The sequence below is a fragment of the Aptenodytes patagonicus genome, chromosome 2 (assembly GCF_965638725.1).
Source record: "Aptenodytes patagonicus chromosome 2, bAptPat1.pri.cur, whole genome shotgun sequence".
Lineage (NCBI taxonomy): Eukaryota > Metazoa > Chordata > Aves > Sphenisciformes > Spheniscidae > Aptenodytes > Aptenodytes patagonicus.
In genome coordinates this window covers 151,590,638-151,614,119 of record NC_134950.1, presented here as the reverse complement: position 1 = coordinate 151,614,119, position 23,482 = coordinate 151,590,638, and the positions used below count along the sequence as shown (strand labels likewise).

The 23,482-nt window shown below is 41.8% G+C and overlaps 1 protein-coding gene across 1 annotated transcript; it reads right to left on the bottom strand.

The window, feature by feature from the left end:
* Positions 1-1,677: 1,677 nt before the first annotated feature.
* COMMD3 (COMM domain containing 3) lies at positions 1,678-5,225 on the bottom strand. The gene is made up of 8 exons (XM_076331679.1): positions 5,075-5,225; positions 4,031-4,142; positions 3,863-3,926; positions 3,725-3,759; positions 3,354-3,414; positions 3,212-3,268; positions 3,057-3,116; positions 1,678-2,041 (listed from the first exon to the last, which is right to left on the bottom strand). The coding sequence occupies exons 1-8, from the start codon at positions 5,205-5,207 to the stop codon at positions 1,982-1,984; spliced, it is 582 nt and encodes a 193-aa protein (XP_076187794.1). The 5' UTR covers positions 5,208-5,225; the 3' UTR covers positions 1,678-1,981.
* Positions 5,226-23,482: the final 18,257 nt, after the last annotated feature.

Genomic DNA, 23,482 nt, shown 5'->3' with positions numbered 1-23,482 from the left:
AGGGAAGGAGGGCGGGCGGGCGGGCGGGCGGGAGGAGGGCGGAGGAGGGAAGAATGCAACGCTGAAGGCACACAGTGGAAACTGACACCGTCCCCAAAATGGCTCGGAGTTCGCCCGCCCCGCCAGCGTCACGTGGGGCGCCTCATTCCTTAAGGGCGGCCTGGGAATTAGCGGCGCTGCCGCCGGGGCCCGGCAGCCTCCCCGTGACCCAATCCCGCAACCCGGCCGCCTCCTCCCCCGCCTCCCCCCTCCCTCCCTCCCCTCCCCCGCCCGCCGCCCCCTCCCCTCCCCTCCCTCCCTCCCCCCCTCCCTCCCCTCCCCTCCCCCCGGCCCTGCACGCGCTCGCCCGCGCGCCGCCGATGCCTCCTTTTCCCCGCCGCGCTCGCCGCGCCGCCCGCCCGCCCCGACCCCCGGCCCCGCTCCCGCTCCGCGGCTCCCGCCCGCCTCCCCCCGCCCGCGACAACCCAATGCCTCCTTCCCCGCGTTCCCTCCGCCCGCGCCTCCGCTCCCGTTCAGCCCCTCCGCTCCCCACTCTCCGTCCGCGCCCCGCGCCCTCGCCGCCCCCTCTCCCCTCCGAGCTGCCGCCCGGGCTCCGCCGCCCTCCGTCCCGAGCACCGCCCGCCCCCGACCACCCCGCGACGTGCGTCGCCCGCCCTGCCCTCTCCGTCCTCCCCACGCCGCAGCCCCCCTGCCCGCACGCCCGCCGGCCCCCCACGCCGCCCGTCCCCCTTCCCTCGGAGCCCTCGCCTCCCTCCGCGCACTTGTTGCGCGCTCCCACCCGCGGCCCCCGCCGCCGCGGCCGCCCCGCACGCCCCGTCCCGCCACGGAGCGAGCCCCGCGGGGGACCACGCCGCGGCCTCGCGCCCCCGCCGCCTCGTGCCCGCCGCCCTCCGCCCGCACGCGGCCGCGGGACGCGCCCCTCGCCCCGCCGGGGCTGCGCGGGGCCGCCGGCGTCGGGGCGACTCGTCCCCTCGGGGGCCGCGCCGAGCGGCGGCGGGAGCGGGTGTCGCGGACACCCGCGGTGTCCCCCGCCCCGCGGAGAGGACGGGGAGCGCCGGGCGCCGCCGCCGGAGCGGGCGGGAGGGAAGCGGGGAAACCCTCGCGGGCGCTCGCCGCCGCCGAGGACAAGACGCCGCCCGCAGCCCGGGCGCAGAGGAGCGGGGAGGGAAGAGCCCGGCTGCGCGCCGGGCGGTGCGGCGAGGGCCCGTCCGCCGCCGCGCTTCCTCCGCGGGGCCGCTTCCCCCGCCGGCAGGTGCGGGCGGGCTCCGCGGCGCGGCCGGCGAGGAGCGGCTCCGCGGCGGCCCCCGGAGCCGGGGCGGCCCAGGGCGAGCGGGAGGAGGGCGGCGGCCCCGCCGGCGGGCGCGGCGCGGCGCCGCGAGGGGGAAAGACGCCGTCGAGCCGGAGCCGACACCCGGCTCCGCTCAGCCCCGCGGACTCGGGGCTTTCCGTGAGGCGCCCCGGCTCCATAAAATTAAAGTCCTTCTTGCCTCCCGCGCCGGGGACCAACCTTTGCTCTTACAGAAGATGTAAGATCAGTTGGAGCGAAATAACAAAGAGCGATGGGCAATTTAGCGAACGCGGCGCAGCAGCGGCACGGGAGGAAGGGATTTTCGCCTCATAGAGCTGGTCTAACGTTTAGCATCGTACTTTTCGGTACAGCTAATTCACCCATAGAAATTGCAGAACCAATAAACTTTATTAGATCCCAGAGAAAAATAATCAGTGACAATTGTAAAAATACACAAAATAAAATAGAAGGAATGCTTTGAAGACGCGGCAGTTAAGCAAATATTTAACAAGAGTTAAAAAAAAAAATGACACGACCAAGTGCGGTCATAAAAAACATTTAATTCGCATCCAAGGACTTAAAAAAAAAAAAAAAAAGAACAGTTTGCATCAAGAGATGAAAGACATTTGTCATTTAGAAGACACTCTTAGGAATGAGAGTACTTCAGCTCAGCAGGCTGACACCTTCCTTCAATCACATCTGAGTCGCTCTTTCTAGACTTTTTGCAGCGTCTTTTAGTTTTCCAACTAAATCCTAAGAGATGAAATACTGTCTTAGAATAAACGTATTTTTTAAAAGGTCAGCTAGTGGAACGTAATATTCTTTTTACACAGAGAGGCATGGGAAACCAGCACCTTATGCCACAAAGAAATGTTGCAACTGATGAACAATGCCAGCAAGTAATTAAATAGCTTCCCATTTTTCAACATAGTAAGAAAAGTAGGAACCGAAGGAAAACACCTTTTAACATATATTATCTACTAAAATAGATCACTACTCTTAACAGGTACATTTCACTGGTATCGTCACGATGGCTAATGCTGACATTTGCTCTAGGCTTTGAAGTACCATATACATTTCTAAAATACTGAAACATTTTAAGTACAATTTCGTACTAGGACCGTTCTCCAGCCAAAGAAAAGGACAACTTTTGAGACACGTATTAAAAAAGGAGAGGTGTAAACCTGAAGTTTTAATATCTTGCTTTTTTTCTCCCCCCAACCCCTCTTCCCAATCCTCCACAGTTTGGTCACTTCCAAGCATTACAATACCTCTATTGTTCAGTTACACATTTAAATCGCTAAACAAAGATCAACGTTTGTTTCAGTACATTTCTTACATGTCATTAACACCACTGAAGAGCCTTCAGTTCGTTCTCTATTTTTAATCATGACACATTTAAATCATTGAACCAGCTTCTTTAATCATTTCTCTAAAGCATGGAAAATCAGAGTTTCAGAAAAATGATGTATTTCCTCCCATATATAGATATATATATTTTACAGTTATGAAAACAGACAAAATATTTATGCACGTATGTAAAACACTCCCCATGCAACTAAAATCAGTTACTTTGCAACTTTATTTGAGAAGACAGGAAAACTACACTCAGGTAATTTTTATAGAAGATTCTCCCCTACCCTCCCAGTCCTGGATTTTTTTTTTTTATAATAGTATATATGATTTCATTTTGATTGGCAAGTTCTTAAAAACATTTACATCCACAACTGGAGCCAAGCATAGAAACAATGATGAAGGAAAGAAGTACCTGTAATTGCTCCATCGTGCAACTAAAACTAACATCTGGGTGTGATCCTGAATCACTGTTCTGAAGGGAAAACAAAAAAACAACAATGCCCGTTTTACTGAAAAATGTATCGTGAAATTGCATTTTTTCCTCTGAGGGTGCTGGGAGTACAGTACCTCTACATTTAAGGTCACCAAGTAGGAAGGCTGGTAAGTTTTATGAAGTTGATTGCTCTAAATTAAAAACAAAGAGCATAGGAAAAAGTCAGGTCTCGGCACTGAAACAGACTAAAGGAACACCCTGATGTGTTAAAATTACCTTGATCTGATATTCCAAGCGCCAAGACACATCAGTTATATGGAGGGGAGATCTGCCTATGCTGAAAGACACAACAGTTACAAGTTCCCTACGTCATTTTCTCAAGCTCTCCATCAATAAAGAACTTTTTCATGATCCTTGTAATGCTTCTTGAGAAGTTCAAGAAGTTCCTTAAGAGTAGAATTCCGAAAGGAGGCAGAAAAGTTCCAACAGCTGTTTTCTAAAGTTTCTTAAAAATGTACAATTTATTTTTTTTTAAATGGAACAATATTTCTTTCTTTAATCAGGTAAAGTATGCATAGGTATTTTCCAGGACAGTTTCAAAGTAGCTGTAATTGAAACTATGTATCTGTGCTGACTGATTGACCTACCTTCCCAATAGGATTTCCAATGCATCCTTGTTTTTCTGGAGAAAAAAAGAAAAAAAAAAAGAAAAAAAATATTTGCTAGGTTCAATAAATTCCTGTGAGAGAAAGAAAACGTAAATATGTTAAAATTGGTTTAAAAACCTGATATTCGGTGCAAAATTGTTCTATTCTCTCTTTATCCAGTTTACAGTCTTCTAGACATGTGCTACAGGGAAAAAGTATTTATTAGTTTTCTGTTAACATTAACTCAGCAGTACTGTTTAAAATAACAACCGCTAGAAAAATGGGGTAGCTTCGAAGTATTAGTACCTTATAGCAGATATGTCGGCTTTCTGCTTTCCTGCCTCCAGAATACATGTTGCAGCCGCAGCATGGCAATGTTTTAATACCGTAGGGTCAATATCTTTCAGGTCTGGATCGTCTAAAATAAATGAATTGCTGATGACATACTTATTTGCCAAATCCCAGCACACGGTACCAAGAGCTGCTGCTCACCCTGTGAACGGTATCTTTCCCACAAAAACTTCAAAATGAAACACATTTGGTGTTTTAGAGCGAAAGGACGGAACAAGGAGGCAAGGTGTGAGGAGGAGGAGAGGGGCTGCAGCGCTGGCTGGTGCAAGCCGTACCGGGCGGGGCTGTCCGGCGACGCACGCCCCGCCGCCTCTCCATCTCCTTCCCATTAAAAAAGGGAGGGGGGGGGGGGGAACCAACAACAAAAAGGAAAACCTCAATTTCCTCTCCAAGCCCCGTCCGCGCTTCTCAGAAGCCTGTCGCCGAAGGCGAGGAGCGGAGCCGGAGCCACCGGCCAGGCGGGGGTCCGGGGCTGCCCGCCGCCCCCGGCCGGCACCGGCGGCTCCCTCCGTGAGCGGAGGCGGCGGCGGCGTCATTAATACCGCAAAATTAATTGCACGGCCGTATACCCCCACTCCGGGATTGCCGTGGGAAGCGTCCACGCGCGAAAAAAATACGGTCGCAGCGGCGCGGCCGGGGGAAACCGCCTCCTTGCCCCGCCACGCGGACACGAACGCGCGGGGGACGCCGTCCCGGGCCGTCCCCTCCCTTTATTTTCGACGGGTTTAAGCTTTAATGAAGCAGGCGCGCATTAGCGATGACACCCCGCGCAGCGGCACCCTGGAGCCGTCCACGGGCGACGCTCCGGGTGGGAGCCGCCCCGTGTGTGTGTGTGTGGGGGGGGGGGGGGCGGACGCCGGCCAATGCGACACGGACACGCGTGTACGGACGCGGACAGGCGCGTGGCGACGCCGGAGGAAGGAGCTCGGCGCCCGCTTGCGCGCTCCGCGGAGCAGCGCGGCCCGCGCCGCCCCCACGCCGCTTCTCCCCACGCCTTACCCAAGCCGGCACGGGGGTGATCGAGGAGGCTGCGGAAAGCGGCGCGGAGGAGAGCGGCGTAAGAACGGCGGGGGAAGCGGCGGGGGTCGCCCAGCAGCCGCCACCCGCCCTGCGCGTACGCCGACAGCTCCATTGTGGGCGCCGTGACCTTCGACACGCGCCCACGTGACGCGCGCGCAGCTGATCGCCGCGACGAGGCGGAGCCGCCGCCGCGGGGCGGGAGGAGCCGCCGCCCGCCGAGGGCTCCGCGGCCGCGGAGCCCTCGGCGGGCGGCGGCTCCTCCCGCCCGCCGCTGTCCCGCCCACGTGTATCTTGCGCGCGGGTGGCGGAATGCAAACCCCCTCCCCCCCCCCCCCTCCGGGTCCTTGGGGGTTTGAAGTGGGAGGTGATGGTGTTTCTGACCGAATTTGGGGAAGGATGTGGGGCCTGGGTTTATTGGGGCATATTTAGCTCGTCAGTGCTTTTACTTCTTAGTAAATCTTAAAAGTGCTTATATCTCATTAAATCCCTAAAAGTGCTTGTATCTCAGTACATCTGTGAAGTGCATATTGGTGCGAAGCTTTAAAGTCCACAAATTCAAGCTAAACATTTCTGAAGAAAGCTAAGCATTTCTGGAGACCTGCCGCCTGCTACCCTAAAACATCAGGAATAGCGTCTTACCCCTTTCCCTATACGTTACTTCGCTTCTGAAATGTCTACCTTAGATATGCCTATCACAAAGTATTCCCCTCCCCCCCCCCCCCGTGGTTACAGATCTGCGTATCAAAACACTTTTTTTTCACCTGTGGTTATGGCCAGCTGAAATGCGAGCTTAGAATCGAAATAATTTTGTAACTGAGATTGCTGTAGCATTTTGGTAGAGGCTTTGCACATTTTGACATACGTGAAATAGTGACAGATAGACAATACAGCCCTCACTGGTGATTTAGTAAGGACGTACAAATGCTATCTGAAAACATCTCCATGTTAAGCTAATAAATTCCTAATGCGAGGCGTTAACCTGTCGCGTTAACATTTTATTTTTTACATATTGAAACATTGCCATAGTCCCCAAAAAACCTGAAAGTTAATATTTTACAAGTAAACAGTGAAATGGCGTGTGTTTCTATCTCAGCTAAGGACCAAATTAGGACTGAACTAATAAAACGTACGTAAAGGCCTTACTATGTCACATGTATTATGATGTACACAACCTTTGGAGTTGAAGTATGCAAAATGTTTTAGATACCACCTTCTTTGCGCATGGCTATTCTGAGTGGAGAAGAACATTACTGTGTAATCTGGCCTTCTTTATTGAACAAACATTTCCACTGAACATTTCTTAAAGGGAAATTCAATGTTGAAAGCTGCTTAGCCTAAAAAAAAAGAGTAAAAGCTAAAGTCCTCTGCCAGATTCATGATTTTAAAATAACATCTATATAATGTCAAAAAGATAGTCCTTTTTTTCACACTACAGATACATATCAGACAACACAAAGTGCAAAACCAACCGACTTTGCAAATTATTGCCAAATATGTAAAATAATAGAAAAACAGAGCAGAACATTTTTCCCTCTCAATTTTTTAATGTTTCTTGTCTTGAATAGTGTTGCTAATAAGAGCAGGTCAGATAGCAGTACATATAAAGTAGAATATTCCAGAGTAAGTTAATTTAAAATAGCGAGTATAGTCTGCTCTTCTGATCATCTGCCGACCTGTGCTGCCATCCCTTTGCAGGTTGACGGTGCTGTCAGAGGGCTGGACTTCTTACTAGGCAAGAGCTTTCAACAAACACATTTCATTTCATCTGCACTATTCACGGTAATTGACTGGTAGCTGATTTAATCAAAAAGCTGTTAGGAATTTTGTATCTGTATCCATAGCTCTCACTAATTACAATCAGTCATCTAAGAGCTCAGTCTGGCTTTGGAGGCCAGTTCAAGTTTTGTCGCAGTAAGAACGGTAAGATTAGACTTTATCACATCTCACTGCATCACACTATATGTTTATTTGAATCACACTACATTTGAGATCGTCACTGGATTTTTTTTTCCTTTTTACTTTTTGTGATATTAATATAGTTCTTTTATGCAAACCCAGCTGCCCACTTAGCAGCGGGTGCGTCTCCTTCAGTACGGATGCAGAGCACGGGCGATGGGGTGGTTCTGCCTTCTCAGTTTCCTAGCGCCGTGGGTTGTCTGGTCACTGTGTTGTAAAAAAATGCTTTTGTATATCTAGGCCTCAGTTATGCCCAAGCTGAGTTGAAAAGGAAAATCACGCTGGCTGCAGGATCAGGCCCTTAATTCTAACACACTGCGTATGTACAATATTAGGCCTCACGATGCTGTGAAGAACGATCACTTAGAGTTTTGGTGTGTGATCTGAAGTAATATCACTGGCCTGATACTTTGGCATTAAACCACTAAATTGATGAACTCTGAGCTTCAGAGCTCCGGCTGACAGAAGTCCTGGTAATTTTTATTTTGCCAGAAACAAGAAAGGCATGGCAACAGACATGTTGACAAAATAAGGCTTTCTCTATCTTTTGGTATGGTTGTCAAATATAGACACGATACCTAAGAAAAGACAGCATAAAATGGAGGAGAAGAAAAACCATAAAATGGAGGAGAGGACAAAGCTCTGAGCTGTAGAATTGCAAAGGTGAAGAGACCAAGGCTAGAAAAAAGGATAGTCACCCCGAAAAAGTTAGAAATGTACACATATGCCATGATGGCACATTACAGAAATTTATTCTTCAACATCCCCTTATTGTTTATAGTATATTGAAATCTATAAATTAAAATCTAGCTTTAAAGGCAAAACAACTGCTAAAGATTCATTGCAAGATTATATGGTACAGGTAAGTTTAACTAGTTTTCATCACAAAATTTATATTTTCAATTCCTCTACCCAACCTCTCAGCCTGACTTTTTTTCTTTCTCTTTTTCCCTCCAAAAGGACGAGATGGATTCAGACTGTCAGATTGCTATCATATTTTACTACTTGTGCATAGTGTATACACATTTTAAAACCCTGTTCATTGCAATTTCCAAGAGGAAGCTAAACTGTATATTGAATAAAGAAATGATGAAGGAAATGCATTACTAGCTGAATGTTAATTAATCGGGGAAACAAATTACTTCGGTCCATGCAGGCTACTATTTTTTACAGCTTGCGCTTTGTTAGTCAAAACAAAACAATGCAACTGTTAAAAATGAAGGGAAGTCACTTAGCGCGTCCAGAGGACTAATTCATAAAATTTAAGAGTCGGCATAAGTATTTCTGAGAAGTCTCAGATTAGCATTTTTTCTTCTGTGTGTTTCTCTTCACCGAGTTAGAAGATAGTAATTTAAGGTGATATTCTAGTGTTGATTTTTTGCAAAATTATTACTGACTTCAAGAGTTTCATCCACACATTAATGAAATACCCCTAGAACCTTTCTTTTAAGTCAGTATTGGGTCTTCTTTATTATATAATATATTTTACTGAATAAAATGTTTGAAGCTGATAAAAACAGTAAAGAATAAGTAACTATTTTCTACAAAATTTATTTATTGCTGAAGAAAAAACTTGATACTCCAGTATCAGTCACTGAAATGACCATAGCATCAAAGAAAAGGAGTCTACATAGCCTGAAAGGCCCAGAAAATTTCTCTCATGTCACAGGCACAAAAGTGCAATTACAGTAAATAAAATACTGCCTTGAACCAAGCCATGATGTCAATTATTTATTTGGTACGATTCTTGTCCTCATATCTGGTGAAAGTGCAGTACTTGTCACATATTTTAAAAAATAGTTTATACTTCCAGAATTTTTCGGTATGTATTAATTTCAATAAATGCATTGTTTGGCTACAGACAAGGATTATTCAATAAAACATACTGTGTTTGCTCACAAATAGTTCTGATTAGCGGTTCAGGAAATTAGCTTTTTAATCAAATATGTGAAAGCACTTGATTTATTTCAGTAAGGCAAAACTTACAGTAGCTGAATACATTTTTGATTAGGTATTTAATATTTTGTATTCTAAGTTTAACCTGAAAAACATTTTTGCTACTAGGTAGTATTTTTGGAATTAAGTGACATTAATTTATTAAAAAAGAAGGACTTATCCATTTACCTTTTGATTAGCTTTATTCTGACTTGTTTTTAGCTTCTATTTGTCAAAACTTAAAATCTTCTGATTTTCCCCTCATACATGAAAAGAGCCACATATTCTTAGGCTGTAAAAAAAAAAATTAAAAAAACTTAGGTCTTTCACATTTAAATTATACACTTTTAAGCTATTAATATTTCAGTCCTTATTTAAGTACTCAAGAATAGAGGCAACTAGAGAAGTACCACTTCTTTAAAACATCATCGCTTCTCTGATTTCTAATAATTTGGGAAAATCTTACATATTATAAAAGTTCCATTTTCCCCTTATTTTACTAAAACATATATCAGATCAAAAGTTTAAAAAATTTATTTGAATTTATATTTTATTATTTCTTGTCAAATAAAAAAATCACAGGGAGAATTTGTACACTTTATGTCTAAGAGCACACAAAAAAATGAGTAATAAAAAGATGTAAGGATTTAGGCATGTGAGCAAGCCTCACTGTGATGTACTAGATGGTACATCCTCAGGAACAGCAGCTTTGTCTTTTTGTGCATTTTAACATATTTTAAAGTCCTTCTAATTAAGTGAAATTCCTGTATTTGCTGAATTTTCAGTCATTCTCTTTCGCAGAGAAATAAAGTTCATAATGTGTTTCCTCTTTCTTAAGATAAAACTCTGGTGTCTGACTAAATTCATGGGGATTTATAAATGAGGCCTACATAAAAGATGCTGCCTTTAATGTCAGATGGAGAAATACAAAGATTCCTGCTGCTTTAGTGGAACTGCTACTGTAATTCCATGTCTAGTCCCGTGTCACAGATGAACATAGTTTGTCATACTCACAAAAATGCTAGAAAATGCTTGTTAGTGATTATATTGGTATTCTCTCTTTGTAAGCAACATTTATTGGTAGTAGATTTTAAACGGAAATTTTTGCTACTTTCCAAATGACCTGATACCGTTTACAGATACTCCAAAGTTGTACCTACTGTTCATGCTGCTCAGGCAGCACTCAGATACAGACCTCACACATAGTACCCAAAGTCCTTGACATTTAGCCTTATTTTTTAGGTTTATTGAGAAATGTCTAATCTGTATGTGCTTTTAAACAGTAAACCAAATACATTTGAAATTTGTCAATGTTTTAAGTAAGCCCTTTTACATGTTTATATACTCGATGGTAAGATTGTAGCCTTGCTGTTGGAAGCCTGTAAGGAGGATATTATGCTCTATTGTCAAGAAGCATTCACAGTCTGTCACATTAGTGCTAGAGATGTGTATAGAAGAGTAATTATGATAAGCTGACATCCAGCAAATGTAAGTAAAAATAGGTGAACCTCAAAGGAAAGTGAGGCTGTATGTTTTAGGTACTATTTGTTTCCAGATGTTTAATGTCAGGACACTAAAATGTTATTTAGCGTAGCACCTAATTGGTAAAATAATTTTGTATTTATGTAACAAACAGAAATGTGATTTGCTTAGCTCTGCACTTAATTAGCTTCTTATCAAGGTAGATAAATACAAAAATACAAACAATGAGTTATCAGTAATCCAGTATTTAAAGAGATGCATGGTATAATATTTTTAATTTTATTTATACAGTTCAGCAGTACCAAGCAGCAAAAGTATTTATATCTACTAACGTAATGTGCAGTTTTCATAAAAAAAATGAGGTGGAACAGATATTACAGCAAGAAGGAACACTACGTGGCATTTTTTGCTAGAATTAATCCTGCTGTTTCATGAAAACGTTTGATTCTGGTCATAAAGCAAGGCTTGCATGCCAAAATGATAGATGCCTTAAAAGAAGCTTTGATAAATAAAATCCTGCAGACCTTGGCATTCACAGTTCCCTTCTGGCAATAGTGAGGAATGGCTGAGTAATAGTTAGGAAACGGACTTATTTAAGACAGTTTATTACATCTAAAGATATTAGGGCTAGAACTGCAGCTAGTGTAAATCAGCATATCTGCCTTCAAATTACTTATATTGCTTTGTGTCAGCAGAGAATCTGGCCCATATCCATTATCTAGAGGGAATATCAACTACTACAAAGCATACTTATCTAACCAAAAGCAAACGTAGTGTGCGTAGCTCATTGATGTTTCTTGTAACACTTGTGTTAACCTTTATAATGTGATAAAAATCTGGCACAGTTACGTATGGTTGCAAATGATCTTGCTTTGATAATATCAACAATTATAAATTAGCATTTATCGCTTTTAATACTGCTTTAAATTACATTGATAAAAGCTTAACTTGGTATTGATGAGAGGACTAGTAATTTAGGACCTTGCTGTTGCTCTAATTAACTTTACTGGGAGCAGAATTAGGCCTCTTCTCTGAAACAGATCTGCCTATCAAAGTAGTATGGAGGGGTTTTTTTGTAATATAGTGTATTTTTGTGTTCTCCTTTGGTGAACATATTTCATATCTAGTGACAACCACATTTTGCAGAGCCACTAAGTTTAGACTCCTGGCTTTTACATATAAACAAGCATGTTATTCAACCCAGTAAAATCACTGAGAGTGACATTCAGATGCAGGCATCTGCAGAGCCCAAGTGAAAAGTTTTAGTTTAAAAGACTGCCCTGTGAGACTCAGAATGACATAACAAACCCTGGCCCATTCTTCATTTGTTTGGCTCAATTAATGAAAGAGGAAGTTTACTAATTGTCAGAATTTTGAGCAGTAAACACCGGATCTAAGTAGTATCTCAATTAGTGGTTATAATGCTGCAACCATTAGACCTGTTCAGCAACTGTTCCAGCAATAACTTACAGGCAAATCAGAGCATTCAAATACATGGAATAGTACATGTGCTGAATTGTCTGCATCATTTATATGACATCAAGTTTATTTCAGATTGTAGAAATAGTTTTGATATTTAAAATTACAGTTACGGTTTCTGCCCATTTTTAAATGTCAAATGACATTATGGTCAATCTGAGAAAACAAGGGGGAATGTTTTGGTGACCCTAAATTTATTATATTGGCAACACCACTGAAAACTACAAGTGTCCACGTACTGTCTGTTTCATGCAAGATTTATTTGTTCTGAGAGAAAACCCTGATGGTTGGTTAGTGAATTAGGTCAATAAGCAGTAGGATAGTGATAGGGGAGATTCTATTGCTCTTGGGGATTTAGGCTTCCTAGCACGACATTTAAATCAATAGGAATCGTCAGCTACCCTAATCTGCCCATGCCAAATAGCACTGGGCCTGAGGTGGTGGAGAAAAATTGGAAGGCTGGCAAATTGCTTTTTTTCCCCTCAGATAATTAATGAAATGTTTTGTGTAGATGCTTATAAAATATTTTATCTACTTTTACTGTATGTGCAATTTTATTAAAAATACAATTTATTTCTAAAGGTAGCACTAATTATGATCATCATCACTTCTTACCGATGCACTCATGGAACTCTTCAACTATTTTTGCAAATGCATCAGTAACCTGTCAAAATGTATACAAGAAAGAGGCACAAGGCAAGAAATTCCCATTACAGTATAAACAAAGTGTTAAGATCCTGGCTTGCAATTGCTGGTATTAGTTAACATAACACAACGTTGATATAGTCAAAATGATAACAGAAAGACAGAGTTAAAATTAGAAAGCTATGTGCAGCCAATATGAAGAAGTGTGAGAAGCCTATATTTCGTAGGTAAAGTGAACACTTTTTCTTCAGTAATAATTCAAATTGCTGATGATACAAACTCAGAACTAAATAAGTGCATCAATGAGATGCAAGGATAAATCTACATTGTTTTCACATCCTATATTTTCACTGAGTACACAGGAATTTGAGGTGAATGTATATTGCCATAGCAGCACTTAGAAAGCTGGGAAATAATGTTCTTCTAAAAGAAGGTTTATTTTATTGATTATTAGTAGCAGTCAAATATAATTTAATTTTGGTCAATTCGCTATGTTAAATCGTGAATAATATTTGTTATATAGGTGATAACAATATTAGACAATATATTATAAACAGTGCATCATTGAAAAAAGGTCTTACCTCCTCTTGCCTTATGCTTATTACAAGACGTAAGTGAACTCATTCTTTGTTTAAAGGGTTATATTTATTAAAAGGATCTTTTCAGACAAAAGACTTTATCTTAGACCACCATTCAAAATAAGCATTAGATGCTTCGACTCCACTGTATGCTCACATAGGAACATGTTAACCTTAGAGAGCTACGTAAGCGTGTAACAGACATTCACTGACGACGTCGTTCTGATTTTGTCAGCCAGGAAGCCTGCTTGCAGCACCTGGATGAGACGTGTATTTGTTCATTCAAATGTTGTTGTCATTATACCATTTTTACAGCAATAAAGTTCCATTGAGGCCAATTAGGAACTATTGGAATGGAGAGTGAGCAACAAATTTCAAAATTTGATCCATCATTTCTTGGCTGTCGAATGCCGTGCCCATCTGTTCACATGGCAAACAGCCCACTTGCAAGTTAGCAAGTTAGCTGGACCTTTCCCCTCAGAAGTGAGTGACAGGCAAGAACAGTTTAGTTACTCTGTGTAACAATGCAAACAATTTTTTTTTTCTGCAGGAAGTGTGGTGCGATATCTAGGAGAGCTGGACAGCATTTGCCTCCTTTCACTTCGTTATATTTTTTGACATGTACATTGTTAGAAATGGTTGAGTGAAGAAGGAAAGAAAATCAGGGGCTTACTGGTACTGGTTGCTGCCAAAAAGACAGGTTGTATTGGAACAGGTGCTTTGAAAATCTGTGAAAGCCAGCTGAAAGGTGTCAAAATGTGCATAACATGAACCAACAGTTCACAGACATTTTGTGTGAATTTGGTCTCGTAGCAGGAAAGTTCAGAAGGGACCCTTCGGCAGAAAGTTCCTCTGCCTTAGGAACAGCCAGCCAGCTTAACAGGCATACCCTTGTCTGCTCAGTCACAGCATGCATGATGCTCTCATGCAGGAGGGAAGACAAAGGAAAAAAAAAGGTTTCCTCTTGTTACATTTATATCCTTCATTATCTTGGAATCGTCAAATCAGGAAAAAAGATATGATAATCTGTTCCTAAAATACGTTAAGCTGATCGTCTAGCCTAAAAATAGAAGTAGATCAATTGAAACTCCGTAAGCTGTGTTTTGGTGAGTGATTAACTGCAAAGTGTGTGCAGGTAGAAGAAAGAAGAATGCGTGATCCTTTTTATAGTACCAGTCAAACTAATGCCTGTGAGCCACACTTGTCCCTTGACCTTGTTAAATGTGGCCCACGTGTTGGAGGGAGTACAAGCAACTTTTCCGACACATTCCCTTCCCACATGTTTTTCCTGCAGTGTGCTACTGTAGATAGTTCTAAAACACATGGGAGTACAAGTGGCTTCCCCATGTGTATTTAAAACCTAACAGAGCTACAGCAGTCAAAACCACATGGGGATAGAAAAGGAGCATCAGGAAAAAAATGCTTTTCCACTATTTGTGCTCATGTTCTTCATGTGCTCAGGGAACACAGGGGAGAGCAAAAGCAAGACAAAAAAGACAAGGGAGAGAAAGAGAAGAAAGGAAGAGGAAGAAAGAAGCAGACAGAAGCAAAGAAAAAGGAACAAAGCGAGATGGCATTAAAAAAAAAAAGGAGAAAAGACAAGTGAGAAAGGAGAAGGCGTTGCAAGGAAAGGACAGGAATTGACAGGGAAAAAATCATAGAGAAAATCATTTCACTGCTTGAAAGGATAAAACCAAATAAGCCCGCCTGTGTTTTTCATTTCAGCATTATAGTTTGTGTGCGTGTTTAGTTTTCACAAATGTAGGAAGAGGGATGTTCTGCACATTCCCCGATGTCATCCCTCCTCTCGTTTTGTCTCCAGATACTGCGTCTTTGTTTCTGCTTCTGCTTTCTGTCTCATTCCATCTCCTGCTTCCCCCTCCCCTTTTTCTCTTCTCTGCCTCTCACAGGCAATGAATGAGATGTAGCATATCATTGTATAAGCAGGGCCATTTTTTTTCCCAAACTTGCCTTAAAAATGGAATGCCAGTGAGTATGTTGTTATTCTTTCAGACCTTTTTTTTCCGAGAAGACTTAGTTGAGACAGCCTGAAGTCATCAACATAAACCTAAGTGAGCATATGGGTGAAATGTGACTTTTGCTCCATGCTAGTCATGGGATATGGTCATAGTCTTGATTTCAAGGAGCTTTACAACAAGTCAGTGCTGAGAAAGTTTTCAGGGTAGTTGGTGAAGTCCAAGAGGAACAAATAAAGAACCTCCCATCTTCCTCTCTCACACTTGTGGACACACTTCTGCATCCACAGCCTCTCCTCTGGACTTCCCTAGGTGCACTGCTTTCTGTGTGCACCACTTGCCCTGTAAGCTGTCATTGGGAAAGACGGTTTTGTATGTTGCGCAGCAAATCTGAGCACACCCACATGAATATACAAATATTACATTACCTAATATTATACATTTGATGTAATTTGGATTGGAATAAAAATTAAATAGCTTTGAACCCAATTTTTATTGTATTATCATTTGATGGACTTTTGTTCATGTCAGAATTTTGTCCTTGATTTGGGGATGAAGATAATACTGAGTTTTGGCACTGCATTTAGATTGATGATTTTTGTCTTTAAAACCAGAGGAAGACTCTTAAAACATGTATGTACTCTGGTTTTGCCCCCGCTTTCTTTTGGTTCTAAGTCTTATGCTCTATTTTTCTTGTTGTTGACCCTTTTTAGTTGTATGCCAGGATCTCAAGGTTTCCAAACTAAAGCCAGGAGCTCAGGAGGATGAACAGCTTTCAGGAAACGGTCAACAGCTCTCAGGGTGCAATTCTAAAGGTCATTTGTTATCACATCTGTTCCTGTCAAGGCATCCTCTCTGAGGCAGAGCCCATCTGAGGGGCTGGAAGCCCTGGGAGGTTCTATGGTAGAAGATTTTCTCTCTTGTGCTGTATGATGAGACTGAAAAGAGCGCATTCATCTGTGGAGTTCTCCCAGTGTTAGGGAAAACTGTCAGAAACCTTTTCCCTCTGCCCTGTTTCACTGTGACCTTCATTTCCCAGCCACTGGCCTGACTCTAAGCACAAAAAACCCCCAGTTAATAGTAGGATTGGTCTGATTTCCCCTGCATCTCTTGGGGCAGGTTAAAACTGGAGACCATCATTTGGCAGAAAGTCCAAGATTTCTTGAATGTGGCTATGAAGAACAGGAGTCAGAGGAGAAAGGAACAATGCTGGGGTTGAGCAACCTGTTAGGTTTGCTAGTGTTGGAACTTCCCAATGCAAAAAGCTGTTCACGCCATGCAAGTTATGGAGCTGATTAGGCTGGGTGAGTCACACTGCTCAGGCTTGGAGGTAGGGTCCTGCTTTGTGCTTCCCACCATCCACCCACATCACTAGGATCACTGTGCCACATTCTACTGGAAAAATGCCATAAGGATTTTGCATGTAGAAATGGAGTCACGCATGCATTTTATGGCAGTAGTCTAATTTAATTATTTAAGTTGATATATTATCATTACATTACAGTCCTCTGGGGGAAAAAAAAAAAAGGCAGAATTTAGAATATCCTGTACTGGACCCAAAAGAGTGTTATCTAGTACAGTTTTTAAATAGTCTGTGAGTATAGTAAAATACCCGATTAACTTAAAAAGAGTTGTTCTATCAAGTAGATAATATGTGCTTTAAAATGTAAGCATATACCAGAGTACTTGTTCCCTTAATCTATTATTTACAGGACAATGTATTAGACTAATATTATGGGCCAAAGTATCTCCTAGCACAAGCTGGTAAGGCCCTGTTGGGATCTATGTAGCTGTGCCAATTACACCAGTGAATAACTTAGTTTGGTATTTTTCTATATTCAATGGATAGACTACTTAAATTAACTAAACTATGATATGCCTCTGTTCATATTTTGGAAAAGAAATTATTTATGTAATTTAAAGAAAGTGGAGATATAGTAGCTTAAAGCATAAACCATTTTTAAGCATAAATAAATTCAGACAAATTCTTTACACGTTCTAAGATTTCAGTTAATTTTTAACATCTGTATTGCTCTATGAAGGCAAAAAAGTTAGGTAAAAGTGGTATTTTCTGGAAGAGGCTTTTGTCCTTGTCTACAAAGAAAAAGTGTTCCAGAACTGTTCCACATTGTATTTTACATGGCAGACAGAGGATAAAAGATGGTGAATTGTGCATCTGTCACTATTCTGCATCTGTCACTCAAAGAAAGTTTCTCTTTTCCTATTTGGGACAGTTGCCTAAGGATGATGGGATATAGCTGATAACAATAATCCATATTTAGGCAACCAGAAGATTGTGACAACATTAGCCAGAGTAAGGGAATGCAGACTTAAAATCAAAACATCTGTTATGGTAACATTAACTTACCCTATTATTCCTAGATGTTGCAGTGTCATAACTTACATTCCTGCATTGTCTTGCCATAAAAATATACATCTTAGCCTTGAAATTCAGCCCTAACTTTAAATTAATTTACTTTAAACTTCATATCATAAAATTAATATTACTGAAGTTCATCTTTAGACAGTAATAGTACAAGTAAGTGATCTTCTACTTGATAGATTGCAAAATGTGTTGTATTTTATCCCTGATAAAGAGAATAATTTCATTTGCCTCAGCATAGCTATTAAATAGTTACAGGGAGATTGATTGTAGTGGTATGAAGGATTTCACCATTAATAGTTTTATGAGAGAGATTCAGAATATAAACAGATTTCATGGCTGTTTTTAACCAGAATATCTGAATATATACCCTTCCTTCCCTACAACCTGTGCACATCAGCTTGCCATGGAAATTTCTGGCAAAATAGAGATTTCTTTGATTTTCCAGTGCTTCATATCACAACATGTTGCTGTATCACCAGCACTATAGCAATGAGGACATGGCTGCATAAATCATAGGAGACAAATGCCCAGAATAAAATACTATAATGAACGAAAAGAGGTGTAGTACGTGATGAGCCTGATCCTGTCACATGAGAGATTTCAGTCAGAAGATTTTGTTCTGTTAATTTCAGAGAGGATCAGTCCCATCACGTGTACTAGGAAATGTTGATATTAATTCTGATTCTGCCCTCTTTCTACCAGTCACTCCTCTAGTTATGAGCAAGGCCCAGTGCTGGTAACTTACAGCTGCTGTGTAGCTTGAATTCAGGAGCATATGCAGTGTCTGCTCTTGGGCTGCCAAATCATATTGCATGTCCTCTGCTCATTTACTATGGCTGCTAGAATAACTTACTATGATACTGGACTTCCAAAGAATATATTAACTTCCTGACTCTCTATAGTAATACCATACAGCTGGTTCAAATAAACATTCCAAGCCAGTGCATTTTTCATCTTGAAAAAAACGGCAATCCCAAAGAAGTTTTGTATTTATTCAGTGCTTACTGTCACTGCCTTCGACACCAGGCACAAAATTAATAGTTTAAAAAATGGGAGTTACTCTCTAGGCCTTTGCATTGATTCTCTCTTCTTGTTCTTCATTTATTTTGTTGACCATTGCAGTCAAAAAGAGAGGAAAAACTGCTCGTGGCATTAATTTTCTTGAGTTATTGCACTGTTCTGTCTCACTAAAACTTTATTGTTGTTTTCTATACTTCGAATAAAATGTGACTGTTGTTATCTGAAGCAGAATCCATATAAAGAATTCAAGTTTCTCTTGACTTTACCTTACTATTTGGAAATTTCATTGACATTGATATAAAAACATAACTAGGTAACTAAGTTATCTGCATTAAACTTTTGCAGACTATTAAAAATACGTTACTTTGTTTCTTTAATGATTTCATCGTCAGTTCATTTATTAATATTGCTCCTATCAAAAGAGCTGCTGAAACATTGTGAGTGAGAGCCATAGGCAAAATCGTCATGTAAATAATGGATATTTTGGCTGTATAAGGGCTGAAGATTTGGTTATGTTTGATTACACAGTTTTTGTAGTTATTGTAGGTGCCCTGAGTTCTGGCTTCAGAAAGAGTTAACATGATTAAATAAAGATTTTGCTCCAAATATCACTCATCAGTAACATACTAATTCCCACCAGAGAAAATGAAATATATCACAGCGTGCAGGTCTTCCATTCCTATTTTATACTGCCATTTATTAAGTAATTTCCTAATGAAAATTGTTAGATGCACCAGGTTTCTGAGTTGGATTCTTGTACTCTGAGCTGTAATTATGGAAAAACTTGTGGATGAAATTATGGAAATTATGGAAAATACTGTGCATGTCCATACTTTACTGAGTTTTGTTTTAATTCCTTGGGCTAATTATGAAGAAAAAAGTGATATTTCCAATAAGTTGTGGAACAATCAGAGTTGTCAGATACATACGATACCTGTTTTTAAGGAGTTTTCAAAAGCTGGACACTAGTTTTGATCTCTCATCCAGTCGCGAGTGATGTAAATGGGAACGTGTCCCTGATTTCAATGGGAGCAGGAGGAGGTGATAGTTTTTCATTGTGAAGAAGGCAATTGTGCATGCAAGGCTTACAATGATGTCAGATCTACATTTTTATATGTTTTGTTACAGTCTGTGAATAACTGGACTGTATGGATATAAATCTGTCTTTGATTAAGATAGATTATTCTGGTGTCCCATTATAAGATTATTTTACAGAAACAGAGTTATCATTGACAAGTACAGAATCATTCTGATTTATAGTACTTTCTGAAAAATATACACATTTGTGAAAAATGCTTAAATTACAGCTGGAATTAAGGGTTAGACGCAGGTTCTTTTTATTCTGCTTTTGCATTAAGGAAAACTGTTTTGCCTGTTACTGGTTCAAATAGTCATGGAAATTTGCTTTTTTTCAGAGATCTATTCTTCATAATTTACAGATAAGGTAAATCAATCCATAGTTTTACGGCTGGAAGTGAGGGAGAATTGTAAAACTGCAGTATTAGGCAAAGTACATAAGAACATTCTGAACCCCCAAATGCTATATTGAGGTCACACACGTTTTAAATTAGGAGTCTCTGTTCTCACTCATAAATGTCTCAAACTTTCAACTTGTGATCTGAAACTTTTGGTGGTTGAATATTGTAACAGTAGCCACTGGAATTAGTAGATACTGACCCTTGTGCCATATGACAGGGTATATATAACTGTTGGTGACCCTGACCAGGTTCATGTGACTGGGGCAAAGAAATTAAGGTTAGTTTCTCACTAGAGCCCCTGCATGCTAGAACTTTATTATAAAGGTAAAGGTGACTGTTTTTTTAATTAGTCTATCAATATGAAATACACTTACACAAAGAATAATATTAGATTTAAATCATTTTCTCCCCATTCGCATGACATCTATCATATTGCATTCATAAGCGTGAGGAAAGCAAAACAGAGCTCAGTTTCACTGCCTGCAAATTTGTGGTTGTTACCAGTGAATGCCTGAACATTTATCTTTTACGTTTTCAGCTTAGATTTTTAAAAATTATTTTTGGTATTGTTTCTTTGTTGTTTTTCTTTTGTTCTTGCTATCTGCAAGACATGTAACATGACAAGCACTGAGCATCTATTTATGTGGAACATTCAAGGAAATGGAGAGTTATAAATATGTATGTCTGATGATAATATGTAACTATGACAAAGATATTCCTGCCTATATTTTTTGGAAGTGACAACACAAAGCTATGGTTTATCGCAATAATGGTAAAAATAACATTCTAAAAATATACTAGTTACATAAACATTCAAAAATACAAAAATGTGTTCTTAGTCCCAGGTAGAAAAGCTCCTCTTTGAAATACGTGGATACAGATGTCCCTGTGTCTCCCTATCCTCCAAGACCCATTTTCTGCAAAGCTCTTTTAAATGTGAAAGAGGATAGAGTTTCGCAACAGTTTATTGCTAGATTTACAATGCTGGCGACAAAGTAATTCTTAAAAAATGGGATAGACTTCTTCCAGGAATTGATCTCTGGTTGGGTTAATGGATTATATGGGCCAGACTGTGACTGTGACTAGCCCTTACACAGCAATGCTGCTGCAAATGCATGCGAGATCCAGTCTCGTAGGAAACTGCTTCTGGGAGCCCAGCACCCCTACCCTCTGGGTAACCTCTCCAACGGAGCAAGAATAAGACAGGGTCATGCTTATGCCTCCGCATTTATACAAAAGTAGGAAGAAGAGTCAGTGCCTCCCTAAAGGTGCTGTAAGCCACCAACAATGTCCCTACATTGGTTTGATTATAGAAAGATTGTTCCTTTTGCAATTACTCCTAACTTGTGTTGTTTGAAACAAGTATTGTCAAGACTACTGGTCAGCACATAGAAGGTCAATTATTTGGCTGTGTATTTTGACATTATTGATTAGATTTTATGGTGGGTTTTTTTGTTCCTTACGTAGAACTTCAGCTGAAATCAGCAGGATGTAAAATTGACATTTTGTATTTAATATTTATACATTATTTTAAATAATTTCCAGAAGACCTGTGCGACAGCAAAAGGCAAAAATAGTGGCTGAAATGGTTTGGTACATTAAATTGAGTGGGTTTTTTTTGTCCCTGCTAAGTACAGTAAGATCATTGTGTCACAGAGTCTTTATCATACCACCTAGCTGGTTTGTGAAACCTTGCTGCCACGAGCAGCTTGATCTTGCTGCCAGTGACACCGGTGGCAAAACCCTTTTTGTCTTCGGCAGAAGCAGGATTAGGCTGCCCAATGCCTGCAGCATGGAAATTCGTCAGCTCCTCAGCGTCGCTTCTGGTGTACGGTGATTTTTCACTCTTCTTTATTTCAAAGAGCTGCATTGAGGGCTGCTGTGCAATAGTAAAACTAAAGCAGGGCAGAGTATGAGAAAAACATACAAAAACTTTACAAATAACTTTCACTTTTGAAATTTAAATCCTTTATAAAAGGTTGCAAGATTACAGCTATTAATTTTGGCGTGTCCTTTTGGTTAATAATTGCTTTTGAAGTGGCTCTGGCCTTAAATCAGGGTAACTTTGTTCTGTGTTACTCAGCGACAGACAGGTTTTGCTTGCATATAAATTGATAAATTTTTGTATGAAAGACACAAAGAAAGAGTATTGCACAGATGTAGTGTGTATATATGCACACATACATGCACACAATACTTTCACATCACGAGCCGGTGGTTTTGGGGCTGCAGCAGCAGGACTCGCCGTGCCTCTTGGAATCTCCAGACAGCAGCAGCCATTTCCCCACCATGGTGGTCCGAGGCCTGCCCATCCGCTGGGGACTGTGATGGCAGGAGGGGGCTGCTGCGAGAGGCCACTGCTCAGCGTGAGGGGCTGGCGAAGAAGAGGCGAGTGAGGAAGAGGCTGCCCGCTGCCGCCTCTCCCAGAGGGCCTCGAGGTGGAGGAGACGCAGCGACATGGTGGCTGCCAGGCGTCAGGGTGGAGGCCGAGGTGGTTGTTCTCAGGTGGAGGTGGTACTTGAAGAAGTGGCAGAAAACCGCCAGTGAAGCTGGAGAGCAGCTAGCCCTGAGGCAGGAGGTGGGTGTGAGGCAGGGAAGGGTGGTGGTGGGACAGGCAGTGCTGTACAGTGCCTGTGGAGAAGAACGGGAAGGAGCACTGCTGCTGCGGCGGCCATTGAGGTGGCTGAGGGCTGTGGCGGGCTCCCAGGGCTGGCTGGGGGCAGGGTTCCCCGGAAAGGGGTGAGGGCCTGGGTGGTGGGGGCTGGTGGGCCCTGCAGGCTGGCCGGGGTGTGACAGGAAAGCGTTTCCCCCAGGGGAGGCCCGAGATGGCGGCCACAGTCCCTCATGGGAAGGCTGACATGGCCCTGCTGCCACGTCAGGATCGGCAGTGCTCCTGCGTGCAGGACTCAGGCATGCGTGGGGTTCGTCTGTAACTTTTTATTAGCAAAGCAAAAAAGTCTGTGAAATTCAAACCTTTTGCCATCCCTCCAGCTTAAGCGGTTCTACGGGTAATTATCTTAAGAACAATTACACAAGATGTTACCTCAGGCAAATCATATAAAATTAAAAGAAAGAGTACAGTGCCATATTGTCAAATTTCACATTGGTAGGAAGTTTTAAAATCTGCAGCCTTCTGGAATTCCTGTGGTTCAGTGTTTGTTCACAATACACACCAGGGGAAAACGTACAGTAATCCCATGCAGAAATAAATGTGACTGAATCCTGTTTGCTTTCAAATAATTGCATTTATTTACATCAGTTTAACCTCCATTTAAAATGTCATGTGTATCTCAAGTAGATTAATGCATGTAAAAAAACAAGTCTCTGTGGAAAGTGTTTCGAGTAAGCAATTTGTTTTGCTTGTAATTAATGGATTCTTACCTAAAGTACAAGTTATAAATAAAAATAAACTAACGGTGAGTGGTAGTTTGCTGCTGTCATTCAAATAGTGG

Excerpts from the sequence above, each read along its gene's own strand:
- COMMD3 (XM_076331679.1), bottom strand. The coding sequence starts at position 5,207 with ATGGAGCTGTCGGCGTACGCGCAGGGCGGGTGGCGGCTGCTGGGCGAC. Across the intron at positions 3,117-3,211 it reads TGGTGACCTTAAATGTAGAG|AACAGTGATTCAGGATCACA; the intron begins GTACTGTACTCC and ends TTTTCCCTTCAG. Across the intron at positions 2,042-3,056 it reads GCACGATGGAGCAATTACAG|GATTTAGTTGGAAAACTAAA; the intron begins GTACTTCTTTCC and ends TTCATCTCTTAG.